The 21,563-nt window shown below is 40.3% G+C and overlaps 1 protein-coding gene and 1 pseudogene across 1 annotated transcript in view; both read left to right on the top strand.

Annotated features, from left to right (window-relative positions):
- The first annotated feature begins 440 nt into the window (after window positions 1-440).
- Window positions 441-3,066, top strand: LOC104289978 (annotated as a pseudogene).
- A 1,110-nt stretch (window positions 3,067-4,176) lies between these two features.
- The window catches only part of NDUFAF4 (NADH dehydrogenase (ubiquinone) complex I, assembly factor 4), a 20,885-nt gene continuing 3,498 nt past the window's right edge, over window positions 4,177-21,563 (top strand). The window contains exon 1 of the mRNA XM_009889018.1: window positions 4,177-4,214. Within this exon, the coding sequence (XP_009887320.1) occupies window positions 4,177-4,214 (38 nt within the window). The remainder of the gene's footprint in view (window positions 4,215-21,563) is intronic.

Below are 21,563 nucleotides of genomic sequence, written 5' to 3'. Positions count from 1 at the left end.
GACAATTCCCTAAAACACTTTTCAGAGTGTGGGTCTGTAGTTAAGCATACTGACAGATGAGTTGCTCTGCTTTAAGGTGTGCAGGAAAGGCATCTAGAAATGCCACGTTTTCGCATCTGCAGAGCAGACCATAAAAACTGGAAAGTCAGTTCAGAGAGTGCACAGCACCAGATGCAGTATATGGTGCCTTTTGTGTAGTGATGCAAAGCTTCTCCAAGTCAAGTTTCAAGCAGGTTGGTACCGATGCAGTGCAATACTAGGGAGAGGCCCATTTCTGTTTCAAAAATTAGTAGTAAAGACAGGGCCACTGCTTTGTATCAGGGCCCATTAACTCATGTACAACACAAAACCACTGTCGCTACAGTGCCTTTATTCCCAAGGGCTATTTTGATCAGCTTAATAATGTTAGCTTAAACCTTGCTGCACTACACAGTGTAGACATGAAAAGGTAAGTGACGAGCAGCGTCTCCCTATACTTACACACTTGTGAGCCCCTGTAAGTAGAAACTTGGCAGGAATCGGAGTGCGGAGTTGTAGGAGGCGCAGTGCCAGTGGCTGAGGTGAGCAGCATGTGCGCAGCGGGCAGTTGGCTGGAGCTTGAGGGGCTGCAAAAGCATTGAGGGGACAGTCAGTGCTTTGCCTTTTTCCCTGGCAGATTGGCCCTGAGGCCCAGCATGGCTTCCTTGAGCTTCCGGGTAAGTGGCTACATGAAGAACGCGAAGGGCAAGAACATTCAGGTGATGGTGTGGTGGAGGCCTTTTCATGCCTCAGGATGCCTACGCTTTTGTAGACTGTGATCAAGCAAGAAAAGAAGTTCGGGTCTACACTGGAGGAGTCACAGACAACTGATACATACAGGAGTGTTGTGTGTCACATTTTAGATTATGTTATTATGGGTAAAATCATACAGTAATCATTTATGGCCAAACTGGTATTGGAAAGACCTTCACAATTTAAGGGGAGCCCAAATGAAGAACATACTTGGGAAGAGGATTTGCTACCAGGTATAATACGTAGTATCAAATATTAGAAGAAGTCACAGTGATTGATACTGAATCTTTTTGCAAAAGTCTCTCTTCTGGAAATCTATAATGGAGAGCTTTTTGACCTTCTGAATCCTATTCCCAATGTTGGAGAAAGACTGCAAATGTTTGATGATCCCATAAACAAGACAGGTGTTAAATGTGAAAGGCTTGGAAGAAATACCTGTACATGACAAAAAGGAAGCAGACCAAATCTTGGAAAGTGGTGCAGCAAAAAGAACTACTGCAGCTACTTACACAAATATATATTCCAGTTGATCCTAGTCTGTGTTTTTGATTACCATCCGTATGAAAGAAACCAGAACAGATGTACAGAAGTTTGTTAGGACTGGGAAGATAAACTTGGTTGTTTTTTGCAGGAAGTGGAAACACTTTGATTGGGGGCAATTGATAAAAGAGTTTGTGAAGCTGCAAATACAAAGTAGTCTGTTCTGACTGGAGAAAGAGTTATTACTGCTCTTGTGGAAGGAGACACAGAGAACCTTAACTTACAAGAATCCTTCAAGACTCTCTTGGAGAACAACCAAGAACATCAATACTTATCACAGTTTCTCACACATCTATAAATCTTGAGGAAACACCGAGTACGCTGAAGTATGCTCACAGAGCAAAGAGCATAATGAAGCCTGAAGTAGCTGCCAAAAGGAGCTATTATTAAGGAAGATACTGAAGAGACTGAGCATCTAAAAGGAGATCTTGCTGCTGCAGGAGAGTAAAATGGAGTCTATATTGTGATTGAAAATTCATGAAGCCCTTAAAGGAAAGCTGACAGTTCAGGAAGAACAAGTTGCAGATTGACATAATCAGCGCCACAGGAGGAATGAAAACAATCACTAAACCATTCACAATTAATAAAAGTGAAGCTTTAACAACAAGAACAGATCTGCACATCAAGGAAAAAGAACTGAAACAAACACAGGCAGATCTGCTAGAAACCAAGGTTCCTCTGGCTGAGAAAGAATACGTGTTTTCAGTTTTGGAAAACACCAAATAAAAACTTCATGGCACACCTAGCCATTTGGTTAGTACTGTAAATACAATAGATGTATCTATGCAAAACCAGATCATAAGGCGGCTGTTGATCAACACAATGCTATCATCCAAATACATTTGCAGGAGAAATGAATGTTCTGTTCAATAAAACACCAGATTCAGTTAGCAAGAACAGTCTGAAGCAGCAACAGATGTTGACATCTTATGCATATTTTATAGGTGGCCTATCCACCAGTTGTTCAGCAGCTAATATATTTGCATTAGCTGTAACATTGTCTTTTGCCTGTGTTAAAAAATTCCTGACCACTGAACTTTCTTTTATGTCTGAAAAACTATGCCAAAATGAGACTCTGCTGTTTGCTAGTAAAGCTGAGCTGTTGAGGTTGACCAAGGAACATATATGTGGATTAGGAAAAGCATTAAATATCTTGACAGAAATGGTGGAAATTGTCCTGGAACTAAACTGTCAGCTTCAGAATAACCCAAGGAAATGTTCTGCTGTGGCTGATGAGATGGAGGGCCATAAAAAGAAATTAATATCTTCTTAGGAGATCTCTCTCACACTCTGAAAAAAATTACAGGAAGAAGCAGACTGTTTTTTCTCAGCTGCAAAATACTGTGAGAATTTTAGAGAAGAACTGGAAATGGCAAGGCTTGTATATACAAAGAACGCAAATGAATTAGTGTCCTCACTGCGAAGCCAGCTTGACCTGTTGGCACAGGAGATACAGAAGAACTTAGCTGGTATACTGTCAAAAAATGGAAGTTTGAAGACCACCATCGCTGCTGAGCAAGAAAATGTTTGCCTATGGACCTAGTCAGCAGTAAAACTTCTGCTTCAAAACAAATTTATTGCATCTCTGGATAATTTCTTTCAAGAGCTCAAGGACATAAATGGTGAAAACGAGAAGATACTGGTGGAATCCATTGTCCTCAGCAGCTTATTAGCAATCTCACAGATGTGTCTCAGGATACTGGTAAATGGAGTGAATTTAAAACTGCTCAAATAGTTAGCTTTATGGATCTGTAGCAGTCCTCCTGCAGCAATGAGGAACAGCAAGTTCAGTGTTTACAATAGAAAACAGAAGGTTTATGATTGAGATCAGTGTTTTGTATTGGATATTTTGTTCTGCATTGAGTGGCAGTAGATGTGGTTTGGGACTACCACATTGTATGAATAGATCCTACAATAGATTTTATTTTATGCATCTCAAGAATACAAAGTCTTTTGTGTTCAAAGATCCTTGGCATACCGCTGGCACTAAACCAAACTAATTGATGATTTTAAAAGCATTGGAAGTCACCCATGAGAGCTACAAACCAATGGCCTATACTGACCTTAAAAAAAGAAAGTGTATGTCATGTTGCTGCCAGCCACATTCAGGGTCTCCACATTCGTGCTCTCATTGAGAGGCCTGACTGAATGACTGCTAAAAAAAGAATCTTATCGATTTCCCGTATGTGCTCACTAAAAGCCAGTCAATAAGTAAGAACTTACTCAAAGAATGGAATTGTCCTATGGTTATTGGAAGCTGGGAGCTAGACAGCAAGCAATTCTGTGTAACAGGGAAATGCAATGGATTTATGTGTTATATACAACTTCTCTCAAGAACAATAGGGAATTGTGGCTTGTGGCATTTACAAAGCATGTGACTGTTAAAGAGACAAAAATTATCCTTAAATGTAGACTTATCAGGTTCTTTTATTCTCTCTATATTAAAGCTTATATTGCTACAAATATAATCCCTTAAATATTTTTTGTAAGTCTGACTTCAGAGATTGGCATCAGTGTAATTTCTTTATCACTGCAACATATGGCAGTCTTCCCTGCTGCCAAAACATGGCCATGTTTCAGCCTCGGGATACAGCTGGGTTGAACTTAAAACTGAGACTGTTGTCAAACATAGATACAGAATTTTATTTTACTCCTCCTGACACCATAAAGGAAAAGTAAATTCAAAGTTCCTATCACCAGAACCTCTAAGAACACTACGGTGCCTAGTGGTTCCAGATACGCTAGGAAGTGTTTTTTCCTTCTAGTTTTTTGAAAACATCTGAAATGATAACCAGTCACTACTATCTCAGGATCGTGTATCACTCAGCTATCCACACTGAAAACTTCTTCAGTTCATATCCCGGCATGGATTTGCAAGATTCTGAATCTTATGGTGACTTATGGTGAGTTTCCCACATAACCACAAGTTATAGCAATTTCTGTTTGTGTGCAATCAATGATTCTGTAAACCTTCTGTTCTCAGACTCTCTTGACAACTCATCCGTACTTAACCCATTATTTCTTCTTAGAGTGCTCTTCCTGATTCGCAAAGCTGAAGGTAAACCTGCTGTACAGGTGCACGTTATCTCAACGTTCTGAAAATTAGCTGGATAAACACAGCCAAATCCTGGTAACATTTTAAAGTATACCAAGCACCACTGTTTTGATTAAAACCGTAAAAATATCAAACACTACACTAAGTTCTGAGCCGTGTGCTCAGCTGAGCATTTTCCAGATCACATGGCAGTACCACAAGCATCTAAAGCAAGCGAACAGAATAATGAGCCAACATTTAAAAAAAGGAAGAAAAAGTAATATCTGCAATCCCATTCTCTAACCTTGCAACTGGAGCTAGAAAAAAACCCATAAGTGCCTCGGGTTTTCTGCTTATTGGTGGAGCTGACAAACACCAATTGCATGACAGCACCTGCTTAGAAGCAGCCCAGTGGGCAACAGAAAATTAAAACAGGTAAGGGAGTAACTATTCCCTTCTCAGAAGTCAATATATAAATAGTAGTGTTAGCTATAATATTGGAGTTGTCTAGGTTACTGCTTTGACCTGGTTCTTTCATTTGGAACAGGTTTAGTCAGATGAGGTGACATTCCCTACAGGAGGAAGGAAGCTTCCTGACGGGTAGCAGGGGCATAAGGTCCTGTTTTGAACCTTGCAATGCTTCCTCTGCCGTGCACATTGTTCTGAATACAGCTCTGGATGCAGCACTTAACACTACAGAAAGGAAAAAAGGAAGTTGAGGTTAGACAAGAAATAAAACAGTTCTGTAAGCAACCCGTATAGTGCTGTTGGCAGGTACATTGCTGGCCACTGAAAGTTAACAATTTTTTTATTCATCTTCCTTTTCCAGATCCCCCCTGCTCCCAAAGAACAGCTGAGCATGGCTCAGCCTGAGGCTGCTTTAAACAAAATCATTCTCCACTTCTGAACTGTTGAAATCAAAATAGTCTGGCACGTTAGATGTGACAATCCACAGCTTTTATTTCTGTGAAGAAGGAAGTGTATTTCTAACACCAACCAAAGATATTTTACTGCCAGCACTCTGAAAACGTAGTTGCTCCATTTAGCATGTGGCTGCTGCAAGAGGGGCTGGACGCTCTGATGCACGAGATGTTCCACAACCTGAGGAAAGGGATCACAGAATGGCTGGTGAAGAAAGAGCAGGGGTAGAGCCTTGGGGAAAATGGTCAGGAAGAGGGAGAGAGACCGTGCACTCCTGCAATGCTTTTTCCACTGTGACAGATAAGCTTGTATATATAGTGCTTCACTGAGCATGGTGCAAGCCTCGGCACTGCCACTTTGCTAATGAAAGCGTAGGCCTCAGTGTAGACCATTTTGCATGCCTTTGTTTTCAAAACCAGTGTACCTTGGGAACCACAGCCTCTTCAGATTACTCTTCCTTCAGCTTTTTTCTTACATTCCTACAATGGAAATTAGCATGGAGATAGCAAAGATCTCAAAGAATGACTGAATGTTTGCTGCACTTTTAATTCTGGGACAATTAGACAACCAATCCTCTCCCTGTTAAGAACAAGAGGGAGGATGCAGATATTAGAAACTGAGGAAGAAAAGAGCTCATATAAGTAACTTACTGAGCTTAGTCTCTCTGCAGAGCCAAAGGACTTTCTATTAGAGGGTCCTCATCCCTTCCATGATTAAAGCTGGCAGAGCTGACCTCACTGTGCTGCCTTCAAAAGCCTGAATGATGAGTAACATAAAGTTTTGTCCAAGCCCCTTGCTGCTGGCTCCCTTTCACGAGGAAAAAAGCAGCAGCTACACAAAGGACCTTACTGCAATCAAGCTCTGGAGCCTGAAATGGCATCCAAATGACCTGAAGCTGAATATCTAATTCAGCAGAAATTATGCCACAGTCCAGAATGTTCATTAAGAACAAAGTCACTATGTACACCAAGATTTCCTGGTGCAATCCCATGCACAAATACAGGCTGGGTGAAGAATGGATTGAGAGCAGTCCTGAGGAGAAGGACTTGGGGGTGTTGGCTGATGGGAAACTCAGCATGACCTGGTAATATGCACTCACATGCCAGAAGGCCAACTGTATCCTGGGCTGCATCAAAAGAAGTGTGGCCGGAAGGTTGAAGGAGGTGATTCTGCTCCTCTATTCCGCTCTCATGAGATCACACCTGGAATATTGAATCAAGCTCTGGACCCCCCAACATAAGAGGGACATGGACCTGTTTGAGCGGGTGAGAACTGAAGTTTGGAACCCTTAGTCTCGTAAAGCCAACTATTTCCTGTGTGCATGACTGGTGCTGTTAAATCAATGGGGGAAGAGCTTTCGTAATCATACTGGTGGCAGAATCATGGCTGTACTAGGTCAGGCCAAAGATTCACCTAACACAGCATGCCTCAACCCTCACAGGTTGTGTTTCCAATACTTAACTCTTTAGTTAAGGAACAGTAGAAATCTGGAGTAGCTAGTCTCCTAACAGATATCTGCTCTTCTAATAGGATGGAAACTTAAATCAGGAAACTGGTGATAGAAGTTGAATGCAAGTTCCACATTGTCATGGTTTGGCCTCAGCCAGCAACAAAGAACCACACGGCCACTTGCTCAACTCCCACAGCCATGGAGAAAAATCAACAGAAAAAGGCAAAACTCATGGGTTGAAATAGTGCAATTTAACAGAACAGCAAAAGGGAAGAGGAAAAAAACAAACAAACAATAACACCGATAAAGGGATATAAAGATGCAATTACAGTACTGCCCGGGCCCACACCGCCGCAGCCCACCCCCAAGTGGCGACTGCTCTCCTCTCCCTGGCTAGCTCCTCTTATAGCCCGGGCATGGGTCAGGTGGGATGGAATCCTTGCCCCTGCCGGCTCCTGGGGGAAATTAACGCAATCCCTGCCGGAACTAGGACACACATGTATGTGAATTAGCTTATTTTGCATGTTGTGGAAATGCCAGTAGGAATAAGGAGCATGCTGGGTGTAATATATATCCTTTTGTGCAAGTTTGTCAGTACATACGTTTTGTCTGTTTTCATTCTCGTCATCACCTAGCCATAGAATCATAGAATCATTATGGCTGGAAAAGGCCTTTAAGATAATCAAGTCCAACCATTATCTAACTCTCCCAGGCCCACTTCCAAACCATGTCCCTGAGCACCTTATCTAGATGGCTTTTAAATACATCCATGGAAGTGTCTGAATACTGCAAAAGCCACTCTAGCATATCTCTGCATAGTTGCCCCACAAATGAGAAATTCGGGCACAGTTCTCTGAAGGGTCCATGCTTGCTTCCTCGACAATTTGTTGGACTGGTTAGGCTAAATGCATAGTGGTCCATAATATCTTCTGCCATTTGGCTCATGATGAAAGGCAAGAAACAGTGCTCTGTGCACCAAATACTAGATAGACTGCTTACTCCATATGGCATAAGACTTGAGATAAGATTTAGGTATACTAAATGTTACTCCATCCGGTATATGTAGGAATAGGTATGTATTTGGAGCTGAATTTCCACTATGTACAGTTCAGTCCATAATTCAAGGATTTTTAAGAGGCACACTAGTCCTGAACACAATATGCATCATCACTACAAAAAATCAGAGATGCTGTAACAAAAAAAACAAACAAACCCAACAAAAAACCCAAAACAAAACACCACCAACAACAACAAACCAAGCCTTTAAGGAAATATTTGATGGATTCACAGACTGACAGCTGACATCTATCTGGAGTTCAGATGAAGTCTGTCGAGCTCATTTTGGACAAAGACACCTGTACACATGGCACTTAAACCTCAAAATCAGAACAATCCTAATGAATTCTCTTTAAGTCAACAAATACTGGCAAATGGAGAAGCAGTATCTTGTATCAGCTAGTCGAACATAGTCAAGAAAAGTGGACAAAGCTTTGGAGACACAGTCCTTCCACTACCCATCTAGGTCGCAGAAAATCAACCTAGAGTTTTCCAATAGAAAATACTGAATACAAGAACATATAGGAAATACTTCCCATTTTGGAGTTAGCAAAGTAAGTTAAGTAAAGTTAAGCAAAGTAAAGTTCCTTTACTTAAGATCCCCAGTTCAGGACTTTCTCTTCCAGAAAGTGAATAAATAAATTTTTTAGGATTCAGGTTCTGGATCTGCCTTCTGAGCACACATCTGAAAGACCTAAACATGGCTTATTCTAGAGGGATCAGAGGACATGGAAACCCCAGTAGGTTGGCACATAAAAGATGAATGACAATGGCATGATGAAGAACAGTCACCTAAACATAGAAAAGAGGAATCTGCAATTTCTGATGCATCATGCACGCTAGAGGAAGGCAGTCTTAGTCCCCAAAGCTAAGATATAAGAGATTGTTCAGTCTGTTTAATGTAGACATTTCATATAGTCAGTAAGAGGAAGATCCTTAGTACATCAGTTCAAAGTCCTCCTCTCTTCATTGATAAAATAGGAGACATAACATCTCTACCTTAGATACTAAAGTCTTGAAATCCCTCAGCCACTATGTGGATTATGATTCTAGTTGAGGATGACATGAGTAAGTGCTATGCTACTTACTCACCCTCTTAAATGAGGGGTATCTGAAAAATAATAGAATTAAATATTAAGTAGCAGTTGAGTGGTAGCTTTCAGGGTCACGATTCTGGAGTTACCTACGTTCCCCCTAAGTCCCATTTAGGCCCCTGAATCCTTTGTTATAGATGGTTCTCGGAATTTCACAGCTGTGCCTGTATTTGTCACCATGTAAAAAGTGCATAAAAGTAACCTTGTACCTCTAGGTTTCTATAAAATTGAACAAACAGAAATTGCAAGGACTGTACTAAGAGCCACCTAAGTGTCAAAGAAGTAGAAAGGCAGTATGGCTTTTGAGTAACCCCAAGTGGGAAAATATAGGTTCTACTCTTGTGATTCCACTTTTTAAGGTTCATGCTTTTGTTATTAAAAAGGAATTGAACATATGACCTGACTAGGATGCAGACAAGTCTGAGTCCTGATTTAAATTTAAAATCTTTTGCTGACATAGATATCTTGTTCAGGATTGCAAAAAAACCCTCCAATTATAATAATTTAGCATAGCTGTTACAAAAAAATGGTACTGAAATTGCAATTATACCCGAGGCAAAAAAAAAAAAAGCTACTTTATCAGCACACTTTGTTTTGCTGAGTACTGATCAATGGCAAAGATGGTATCACAGCATATAGCTATGCTGTTATATCTTCAGCAGTTTTTAGGATAACCTCACCAAATTGAAACAGAGGAGTGCTTACACAGGTACTAACATCATCTGAATGTGACTGCAGTAACTATCAGCTGTGGGACAGTATGTGACACTATGGACAGAAAGGGGTAATAAAGATTTATACGTATTGATGTGGACTTTGTGTGCTAACTGACCTGAGGGCCAAAGACTACTCCTTGACCTATTGTATTTGGTAGTATAGATAACCAATTTATAAGTTGCTTTGTGTTTTCAGGTAGAAAACTCTTATTAAAAAAAAAAAAAAAAAAGTGAATGTTTTTCTGCACAGGCAGTGAGTTGAGCTCGCTTACCATGCACCCAGAGGAGCCCTTCTTGCAAGGGGGTTGAGAGGTGGCTCCTAGCAGAAGAAGAATTCTCATTTAGAGACAATGCCCTATTAGACTGCAGCCTTAAATTGCTCCTGTTAAGCACACAAAAAGATGCTTGAAAGTCATGTCAGGACGATGGATTCCACTCTGGGAACCAGGCACCTTTTGCACATTGTCTGCTCAGATAGACAGCAAGTCATAACGGCACAACCGGCGCTAAAAGGCAGACTGCATCAAACTTTCAAGAGATGTTATCTTTGATTTATAAAAAAGTCTAAATCCTATTTAAGGTTAGTAGGAGTGATAACCTAAAACCATTCCAGCTACAGTCAAATACCATTTTTTTTTTTTTTTCACTTGAAACCATAGAAGCCATTGCTCAAATCATTCACCAGAATGACAAGCCTGGAGTGGAAGTTGAACAATCTGGTCTGAAGCCACGCGGGTTGAGAGTTGTCTGGGGAGTAGCTCTGTACAGCTGAGAGGAAGAGACAAAAAACAGCAGGGAGGAAGACAGTTTATGGAAGTTATTAAATGAAACATTTGGCTTGTGACAGCAGGGGCTATAGATGACAACAGGCCCTCCCATCCATAAAAGCAACAAAAGCATACGATAGTGTGTGTGTGTGTGTGAATGTTGTCTGTTGGGGGCCTGAAACTCTGAGCGTGGAAACTATCTCCTGTTTCCTGCTGTGTTCAGAAAAAAAAAAGGGGGGGATTTATGTATATTGCTTGCAAGGAACAGGATTCAAATGAGCAAGATTCTTTCAGAAAAGTCGTTGAAGCCATCATCTGATTCTCCCACTGGAAACAACCTGCAAAATCAGAAACACTGGCTAAAACTGTAGCATTAAAACAAATATTGTTGCCATTCAATTCCCAGTCTACGGGAGCAATAAAGAAAAGATAAGTATAATCCTCTCTGGCAAACACAAGTAATTCATTAATAAAATGCTAAGTTGTAAAAAGTATTAACATTTAAACCTTTCAGAGTTTATTATTAGGAAACAAGGAACACACTTGCATAGTTTTTCATATTCTTCATAATAGCTTGTATTTATACATTTACTTACTATACTTTAGTCTTTTACTCTGTATTTTCAGTTTATACACTGTACTACAAAAAAAGCACCTTATTCATTTATGCCTTAGGAAGACAAAACACATATGAAAAAAAAAGATTTAATTTTAGCAAAAGGTGCAACTACTGTTTTAAAAATTGCAGTGTTACTTTACACTCCATTTTCTAATCTCTATTAGGAAATGATGGAAGGGCCCGAAATACATGTGAAACAATAGAAATAAAAAGGCAATTGTCAACATCATCCATTCATTAAAAAGAGAAAAATATACCTTGCTTCCTTACTGGTATCTGCAACAATCCAAACTGTAAAAAGTGCATTTTATGAGAACATCCATGCAGAGTATGCTGCAGTCAGCTAGTGGAGATCACTGGTACACCACGTTTCAGCACTGGAAGAGAGAGAGAGAACAGATTCTGAGATTGATGTTCTTCTGTCTACCCTGTGAACAGGCTGTAGCTCTGCTTCTCTGCCCCGTGCCCAAAGACGGAGTATGGTACATCCACAGGGGTGTAAGAAAAAGAAAACACCACATCATCGTAGCAATTAACCATTACAAGATCACTCACATTTTGATTAAGTTATTAAAGAACAACAAGTAACTTCTCATGCTCCCTCCGTTGTCTGAACAAAGGGTAAAAGTGTGCAGGAGCAGCTTGCAGAAATCTAAAAATCTCAGTTCTTGGTGGGGCGAGAGGTGAAATTCCTCGTGCAGCAAAGAGAGATGCCCTGCAGGGATCCTTTCAACAGTCTTATGAGAGATTTTGTGCCTGGGCAAAGCTGGCCCATGTCACAAACTGTTGAAGAGAGTCTGGCAGTACTTCTGGCAAGGGAAGCTTGGCTGCCATAGTTCAGACAGGCCATCAACAGACATTTCCTCTGAAGTAACTCAGTGTATGGAGTTATTTAAAGTCTCCATCATCCACAGGCTGAGAGTCCTGCTACTTGCAGGCACAGCAGAGAACCTCACCTCAGAGCAGCTCTTAGATGCTGAGGCCTGGTCCCACACAAAAGTGCTCAGTAACTTTTTGTCAGTAACTTACTGGAAACAGGTTCTAGCAGTGCTGTCCATGTGAAATTTACCATTTGTTATCACTCATCATTATAGCCTTCTGTGGAGAATTAAATTCCTTAATCCATTTTAGAAAAATATGAGTCATTCTGACAAACTGTTTATCAACTAAAGAAATCTTGACTATTTTCAGCATTAATTTTCTAGCCAAAAAGTATGGTAATCCATATAGAGTTCCTGCACTGATGCTTGAGAACACCGTTTTTGCATTACATTATGTATATGGGAAAGTGTGGTAGCTTCACCTTGATCCTGAAGACATCTTACATAAAGAAAGAACTCTGCCTTCAAGGAGTCTCAGTAAGTCTGAGTTATTACACTGGAGCTTTGAAGCTTAATCATGCCCTTATTACACAATATAAAATGAAATTTCAGTACATAGAGGTAGTACTTTTTAAAATATTTTGGGACCTCTTTAATGGTCTATTTTAGTAGCCCCCAGAGCAACCTGACACTTACATATTTAGATACTGTATCTCTATATATAATTAGTAAATGTGATTGTCCAAAATTCATCTGTGTCCCACATGCTGCCCCCAGATTTTTGATGCTGTGGAAAGAAGAGACACACAAAAGGGCTCTCTAACTTCAGTAATAATTTCCAGTTGAACTCTAAAACTGGTAGTCACGTGTTGGTATCATTGAAACCCTTTCTTGTTTCTCTAATGCATTCTCTACCAATACAATTTGTATATGTAAGCTGTCAGGTAAATGATGATACCTACAAATGAAAATGAAAAGGCTCAGAAGACCTCTATTAGGGGTGTAATTCATTTTCTGTATTACTGTACATAGAGTATACTATTTAGGAGTAATGCAAAATTGAATAAAACAATACAGCATTATTTTTCTTAACTATATCCTCCTCTGTGAACTAATTAAAGCAAGGACATTCTTTACATACATTAATAGGTCCTACTGCACTAGGTGTAGACCACATCCTTTGTAGTGGACATTACCCATGTTACAAAAGGCATTTTTCTGCAATATGTTGCAATAATCCACACTGGTTTATTCCTAAATCAAACAGGACATCATCTTATATGGTAAATGAAGCAAATAGAGAATAAGTCTGCTTTCACCTGATCAGCAATATGAACACATGTTTTCTAAACCAGTGTCTCCAATAATGGCTTCCACAAGATATTTTAGACTAAGATGCAGAACAAACAAACAAACAAAACCCATGTAGTAGATAACAGTAGATAGTTATGAAAATCTTCACTCAGAAATTTCCTTCCTGACCCCCACTGGATCACACCTCAAGCCTGAGAAGTTTTGATCCATTTCAAATGTAGATTTTTACCTAGAGCCTTGGGTTTTTCCTATTATTTTCATTCCTATTTTTCCTGTTATACATAAATGTTACTGAAGGCAATGAGACTTTATATGTTGTATATGTTTTAAGGTCAGCCCCTAAACAGTTACTATTTAAAATACAGGGGGGGGAAATGAATGCAATCACAAATTTAAGGAAAGTTTGAGTTTCAGTCAGCAAGACTTGACTATCATAACTCTATTGGTGACTATACATCTTAGAAAAATTAGATGATGGTTTGTCATTTGTTTCTTGGACTAAATGCTCAATTAATATGATGTATTTCTCAAATCATGCTCTGTAGTTTATCTTTTGGTAATACAATGTTATACATTCTGCTTTACTTCAAGGCTTTTACTTAAAGGTTGTAGGTTGTAATCCTATGGTGACATTTTCATTGCTCTACAGTCTGGTAGCTTCCCCTAATAGAAGACTCTTCTACCATTAGTGTAGATGCGTTTGCTTCTTGAAAAGGGGAAGACTCAAAATCGGTAGAAATGGCTTGTGGAAGCAGCCAGGAAAGATGTGTTAGTCTTCCCAAAAACATCCTTTTTGTGTGCCAGGTAGATTTTTAGCTACTGTAGATCTAGAAAAATACAGGTATAGGACAGGGACTCAAATGCTACTTAACCAGCATAACACTGATTACGCCACTGAGCTATTAAACTGCACTATAACTTCTTCAGCTTCTTAAGACTTATCTTACTCATATATACAAAATGGGTTTAGAAGTGTTCACTGATGCTATTTTGGCTTTCCTGTTCTGCACAAAATTTGGCTTCCTGTAGGTAAATAAAACAGACTTCAGTTTTTCATGTAAGCTGTGCTCGCAAATACACAGTTTGCAAATTATAGAAGGCTGCAATTAAAGTGTAAATGGAATAAATAACACTGGTTCTGCAATTACTTATAGAAGCATGTAAATTCAGTCCCATGATACATCAACTCACATATAATAGAACTAAGTTAGAAAGTTTGGCATACAAAATGCATCACGCCCCTTTAAATATTTATGCACAATCACAACTTAAAAACATATATATATATCTCCTTTGGGGAGGGAAAAATGTTACATTATAGTAGAATACCATCTTACCAGCACATATAGTTTTATATTTCATGAAAGAAAACAGCAGTGTTCTCCAGGGGTCAGTACTGGATCCAGTCCTGTTCAATATATTCATCAATGACCTGGATGAAGGCACAGAGTGTACCCTCAGCAAGTTTGCTGATGACACAAAACTGGGAGGACTGGCTGACACACCAGGAGGCTGTGCTGCCATTCAGCGAGACCTGGACAGGCCGGAGAGTTGGGCAGAGCGGAACCCGATGAAGTTCAATAGGGGCAAGTGTAGCGTCCTGCACCTAGGAAGGAATAACTCCATGCACCCGTACAGGTTAGGGGTTAACCCGCTGGAAATCTGCTCTGCAGAGAGAGACCTGGGAGTCCTAGTGGACAAGTTAACCATGAGCCAGCAATGTGCCCTTGTGGCCAAAAAGGCCAATGGTCTCCTGGGGTACATTAAAAAGAGCATGGCCAGCAGGTCGAGGGAGGTCATCCTCCCCCTCTACTCTGCCCTGGTGAGGCCACATCTGGAGTACTGTGTCCACTTCTGGGTGCACCAGTGCAAGAAAGACAAGAAACTACTGGACAGAGTCCAGCGGAGGGCTACAAAGATAATCAAGGGAATGGAGCACCTTTCTTATGAGGAAAGGCTGAGAGACCTGGGTCTGTTTAGCCTGGAGAAGAGCAAGGTTTTGTGACATAAGGCTGCATGTACTATCATCTTTTTCTTTCTGAATTCTCCACCCCTCCCTGAACCCAAATAGGCTACCAATTATTAACTTGAAATTAGACTATAGACAAAAGTTTGTTTGAGAAATCCCTGTTAGGAGCAATAAGTAGAGGGGTTCCATTTTTGTGTGTTGCTTTTAGCATTGCTGATGGCAGTGTTGGAATAAATAAAATAGGAAATAGTATGCTTCAATATGCAGGTGGACATGGGTCACTATCTTAAGCTGAGGCTCCCAGTACAGAAGGATTGACTGGATTCCTTCTTCCCTATTTTCACAGAAGCATTCAGTCAGACGTGAAAGAGATTTCAGCATGACATGATTTAAATTGGAAAATTTCAAAATAACAGTTAAAGCTAAATAAAATTCCCAAACACATTAAACTGAACTCTGTGACTTTAAAGCAGCTTCTTTAGACAAACCTTTACTGATTAGATAAGGAAATGTAGTCCTTCTTAGGGCAAAATCAGCCCAGATCTGATCAGATCTGTAAGTAAATTCAGATCATCAAATAACAAACACTATAGAAAGCAGGATTTCCACATGCATCTCTTTTTTTCTACACTGTAAAGATGATGTCTTAGTCATCGTGGATTGGTGGGTCACCCAATGTACTTCAATCATCTCAGTCCTTTCGGTCAGGCTTACTGGTCATTCAGTCACATAATTTACCTCAGTCCCATCAGTACATGCTTTGGTCACCTTCCCAGATGATAAATTCCATGGAACTGGTGGAAGTTGTACTAAACCTGCTGTTTACAAAGAAATGCTTTGGTCTTTGGACATCTTTATTTGTATTTGTGAGAATAAATTAATCCTTCAAATTCAAGCAACACTTTTAAAACAATAGTCAGTATTCACTGAATTTTTTTTGTAGTTACTGATTCACAGCAGACACAAATGCAAAAAGAAGACAGTATTATTTGATATACTATAAAGCCAAATCAACTTACCACGTGGATGTGATGCCTCAAGCAAAAAAACTCAAACTAAACAGAGTAAATTTTGTGATATAGAATCATAGAATCATAGAATGGTTTAGGTTGGAAAGGACCTTGAAGATCATCGAGTTCCAACCCCACTGCCATGGGCAGGGACACCTCTCACTAGACCAGGTTGCCCAAGGCCACGTCCAGCCTGGCCTTGAACACCTCCAGGGATGGGGCCTCAACAGCCTCTCTGGGCGACCTGTTCCAGTACAAAGCATCTAAAGAAAATGACTGTTCTCTTTGAGAGCAATTCTTCATGGGAGGTGTCTGCTGGGTACGGAAAACCTTACTGGAGAATAGGGAATTATCTGTGCTCGTTCAGCAAGTTGAATAACAAGGATGCCAATGAACAAGTGCAAAGGTCTGAAGTTACATCAATTTATATGTACAATGCTCTCCGTGACAATTTATCATCAAAATATAGACCCTCTAATATAGCTCACATAATTCTTACTTTTCAAGGAATAAATGTTCACATTTTTTTCAGGCCCAAAGGGATGGTGTTTGTCTTGGGTGATTCTGGTGCGTCAGCAAAGCCAGCCCAAGATGAGCCACCTCTCCATTACACTCAGTTTCTTCTGACTGCTGGTTCACATGCTCCTCCTTGGAGCCAGTACAGTCGTTCCTGTGACTGCTGGAGTGAAATAATCTGGGTGCAAAGTGCAACGTCTCACAAACCAACTAACCAACCAACCTGGCATCAATACCAGTGCGAGGTATTCATACTCCTCCTATCATCTGCCTTTTGTTTCTCCTCTCTGTGTTTGTGGTAGCTTTTTGTGGGACCAGTTAAACCATCAGTAAATTATACAGCTTAGAAAAACTACAGAACTTCTTTTCTTTATTAAATCAGATCAACTATCTGACGTTGCTTGCTCTGAAGAGTTCCTATACCCTTGCTCTGGCAAGAAGGATGAACTGAAGCCAGGGTTACAAGAAAGAATTAGGGTGTCAGTTCTCTCCACTAGTATCGCCACTGAGCACAAGGAACTGAACCCTATGAGCAAAAATGAAGTAAAAATGCACATGTAATTGCTATAATTAATTAATTCCACTACCAGGCTGCCCCAGTCTCAAATATGCTGGCTCCTACTGTGCATTTCCAAGTCAAAGTAACCTGCTAATTGAGATATAACAATCAGATAGGAAAATTATGGAAGATGACATCAGGTATACCAAGCCACAGTCAATCAGGAGAATTTAAATGTAATGTCTTTGCAATTAATGTTATCTGACAAGCAGCTAGCGCCCTGTCTGGGCTGGTGTGTGAGCCTGTAAACGTGAGCTTGCTGCATTCTCCATAAACTTCATCCATGTAAGGACTCGACAAAAACTCCTTTAAATAAAGCACTGCAGCCACCTAGCCTTGAAAAGATGCAAGTGTTCAGTAACACTGATCACAGCCTGGAATTAAGCAAAAGCCTTCCATGTATTTGTAGATACTTCAGGAGCCAGTAAAAGACGGATCAGTTGAAACCAGTAACACAGAAACAAATTGAATTAAGTAACAGAACAACCAGAAATCACTGAAAGGCAACAGTGATCTAAATGTCCATCTTGAGTTTGTCTTTCCAAAGTCGCAGGACAGTCATTTTTGCTTGGCTCATAATCAATTCTTGCTAATGCTATGTTCTCTGGTTCTGCCTAACGCTGATGAGATAAGGAACAAATGGATCAATGCTCTCATTGTATTTACTGGGAAAGCAGTAATCGGGACAGAGGACTCAGTTCCCTGAATCCTAATTATACATTAATTTGCTAGAGCATCCCTTCAGACTGCCATAAATTATGAACAAACAGCCACAAAAATATAAGAAGAGGAAAATGGTTTCAGTTGTACAAAATGTGGACAGAATCAAACAAAAACCTGTATGCTGCTGCTGTATAAGGGCACTTCTAATTTTCCCCTGCTGTCAATCTCTGGGTCATTCCCAGACTGTAAAACATGTAGAAAACCACACCTGCCTCCTCTCAAAAATTCTCAAGTTGGGCATCCATTACTAAAAAAAGAGTCTTATTTCACTGAGATTACCTTCCCATCTGGATTAATACTCCAATTCCTGCTTTTCTGAAGAGTAAAGACAGCAGAGAAACCTTAGTAGTACCTCACAGCAAAACAAGTTAACACCAGACATTCCTATTCTCCCTTCTCTAGAGAGAATTTTCAATAGATCAATCAGACTTTTGATGCTTGTTAACTACTAAAATTGATTTTTGATTTTCCATTCAGCTACAGAACTAGCTGAGAATGAAAAATGAAGAACTAACAACATAAAATCAACACTGGAATGAAAAACTGAAACAAATGATTGAAAGGATGGTACATTTTATTTTCCAGGTGCACAGTAGTTTTAGAAATTTCCCTCTTAGACGTTTGAAAGGATTGAAAGGCGATCTATTATGGCAGCCTATGGCACACGTATATTGTGCGAGTTACAGTGTTTTTCTCTGATGTGTTTGATGCTGTCCACTGTTGAGAACAGGCTGCTGGTATGCATGAACTCAGTTGGATAGTCGGTGTTCTTCTCATGGGCTGGTTGTTTTTTTTAAAGAGCTACTTGAGAACTGATTTATTTCTTTTGTTATTTTTAAATTCCCTGGAAAAAATCAGGCTCCTGTTTTAAGCAAAATGCATCCCATTTGTAACACTGTATAAGCTGAATACGTACAGGTTTTGTGCTTTGAGGAACAACACATGTTTTTTAATAATCACACTTGCAGATACTTTATATGGAAAAAAAATTCAAGCTCTTGCTTACTGGTATTTAATATCAACATGGTCACATTGGTAAAGTACCAAACTATCAAAAAAAAGAAAGTTTTTTAATCTCAGTTCTTCTTCTTGCTATAGTCTAAAAAAGATTCTTCAGAATATAAGTCTTGTACTGCTGCTGCTTCATTATACATAAAAAGAACAGCCTTGTGCCATCCTCAGTGATAGGAAGTGATAGGCAGAGCATGACATCACTCTTTATTTTTAACTGACTGACTTCTAGTGAATTTATTTTGCTGTCAGTAAATATTACAGTGGTGTTAAGTCACATCCAGGCTTTACGGAGACAGAAGCCCTGTGCTGAGTTTTATCCAGGGAGCAGGCAGTTCTTCACTTTTGAAGGAAGAATCTTTATTTTCACATTTGGCACAATGGTGTGCATCCACAGACAGATTAATAAGAATATGTCTCAGAGAAATGCTAAAGTACACATCAAAGGTCTACAACCATCAAAGGCATCCATGTGAATTTTACCATTACAGCTGCACCAGATAGGCTAATCACTTACGAAAATACCAAATCCTGTACTCGAGAACCTAGGTTAAGTTAGCAACTAACTTCCTGTTACCACTAACATCACTTATCTTTTTAATATCGCTACACATGCAGTGCGTAAAATAAGATAGGGTCAGTTAAGTTTATTACCAGAGAACATAAATTAAACACAGAATCACAGAATTTTCAGAGTTGGAAGGGACCTCTAAAGATCATCCAGTCCAACTCCCCTGCTAAAGCAGGATTGCCTACAGCACATTACTCAGGACTGCATCCAGGCAGGTTTTGAAAATCTCCAGAGAAGGGGACTCCACAACCTCCCTGGGCAGCCTGTGCCAGGGCTCTGTCACCCAAACTGTAAAGAAGTTTTTCTGTGTGTTGGAATGGAACTTCCTATGTTCCAACTTGCACCCATTGCCCCTCGTTCTGTCACTGGGAATCACCGAGAAGAGTCTGGCTCCATCCTCCTTCAACCCACCCTTTAGATATTTGTAAGTAGTAATAAGGTCTCCCCTCAGCCTTCTCTTCTCCAGGCTAAAGAGTCCCAGCTCTCTCAGCCTTTCCTCATAAGGGAGATGGTCCAATCCCTCAGTCATCTTGGTTGCAACACGTTTCCATCCTTCTCCTACAGACAGTGAGAGCCTTTAAAATGAAGGCATGGAGAAACTGCACCTTCAGGAATCCCTAAAAGAGCAGAGATCCAACACAGACCATGCTTACGCTACCTTGTCTGCATTGCCTTTTTAAGTCTATTTGGCGTTCCTCAACCACCCGCTTGTCTTTTGACTTCCCTCTAAGGAAACCACTGTAATTCATTATGCCATGTTCAAGCACACTGTAGCCTTACTAACTATCACGTCATGATTGTTATTACTAAATAATGCTACTAGAAGATCAAGTTCTGAAAACCCAAGTTTTGCATGCCCACAGTAATAAGCACAGCTAGATAGATGCAAGAGCAGAAAACGTGTTTTCCTCCTAAAAAAGAACACAGCAAGAAGTTGGGTCTTATCTCTGTCCAAGTCACTTTCACTTCAGGCAACTATTACTATGCATTAAAAGAGTCTGCAAACAGCATACACACAGCTTAAAAACATAAAGCAATTAATTATTGGCTAATTTGCACAACAGCTGGAAATAATGAGCCACTAATCCTTTGGTAGGACACACTATGAGTCTTGGTTGAGGCTGCAATCATGTGGAGGACCACTAGGCTCTACTGCTTCTTGCAACAGTCCTTAGTGTTTCTCTTCCTGTCTTCCTTTCAGAGGATTTTACATCTTTTTATGCTTACGTTTTTCTTCTTGAGTCTTTAAACTGCTAATTCCATCTCAACGATTTTACCTTTCTTATCTTGCATAGCTCAAGACTCGGTATTTTCTCACAGCTCTTTCTTGCAGTTTAGCAATTTTTGCACAAGTTGGAAGGAAGGTTAGGCGGTTGGGCTGAAAAGAGAGGGGCTACACCCTGATACCATGGCGTAGCCCCCAAATTCTGCACAGTACTGGAGAGTTGTCCAGATTTCCATGCCCAGTATGCCTTTGAGATGATACCTGCTTATAAAATTGATTTTCTGCCACTGAATCATAGAATGGTTTAGGTTGGAAAGGACCTTGAAGATCATTGAGTTCCAACCCCACTGCCATGGGCAGGGACACCTCCCACTAGACCAGGTTGCCCAAGGCCACATCCAGCCTGGCCTTGAACACCTCCAGGGATGGGGCCTCAACAACCTCTCTGGGCAACCTGTTCCACTGCCTTACCGCCCTTAAAGTGAAAAACTCTTTCCTAATGTTTAATCTAAACCTGACCTCTTCCAGTTTATATCTATTCCCCCTCGTCCTGTCACTACATGCCCATGTAAGTAAATATAAATAAGAACAAATATAAATAAGAATAAACCAGTGAGGTGCCTATAGGGAAATGCTATACCCATTAGTGACAGGCTAAGAGGCACAGCATCCCTAAACGCTGCCATGTCACCACGTAAAAACTTGACAAGATTTATAAATAAAGCAGGTGAGACGCCACAGGCACCGAGAGGCCCCTCGCTCTGACTACCGGTCCCCCCCGCGCGGTTGCAGGCCGAGGCGCAAGCCCTGCGCCGCGGTCGGCAGGCGACGGCCCCATCCCAATTCTCGGTTTTCGTTTGTTTGTTTGTTAGTTTG

The sequence above is a fragment of the Charadrius vociferus genome, unplaced genomic scaffold (assembly GCF_000708025.1).
Source record: "Charadrius vociferus isolate BGI_N301 unplaced genomic scaffold, ASM70802v2 scaffold166, whole genome shotgun sequence".
Lineage (NCBI taxonomy): Eukaryota > Metazoa > Chordata > Aves > Charadriiformes > Charadriidae > Charadrius > Charadrius vociferus.
This window is presented reverse-complemented; position numbering and strand designations above follow the sequence as displayed.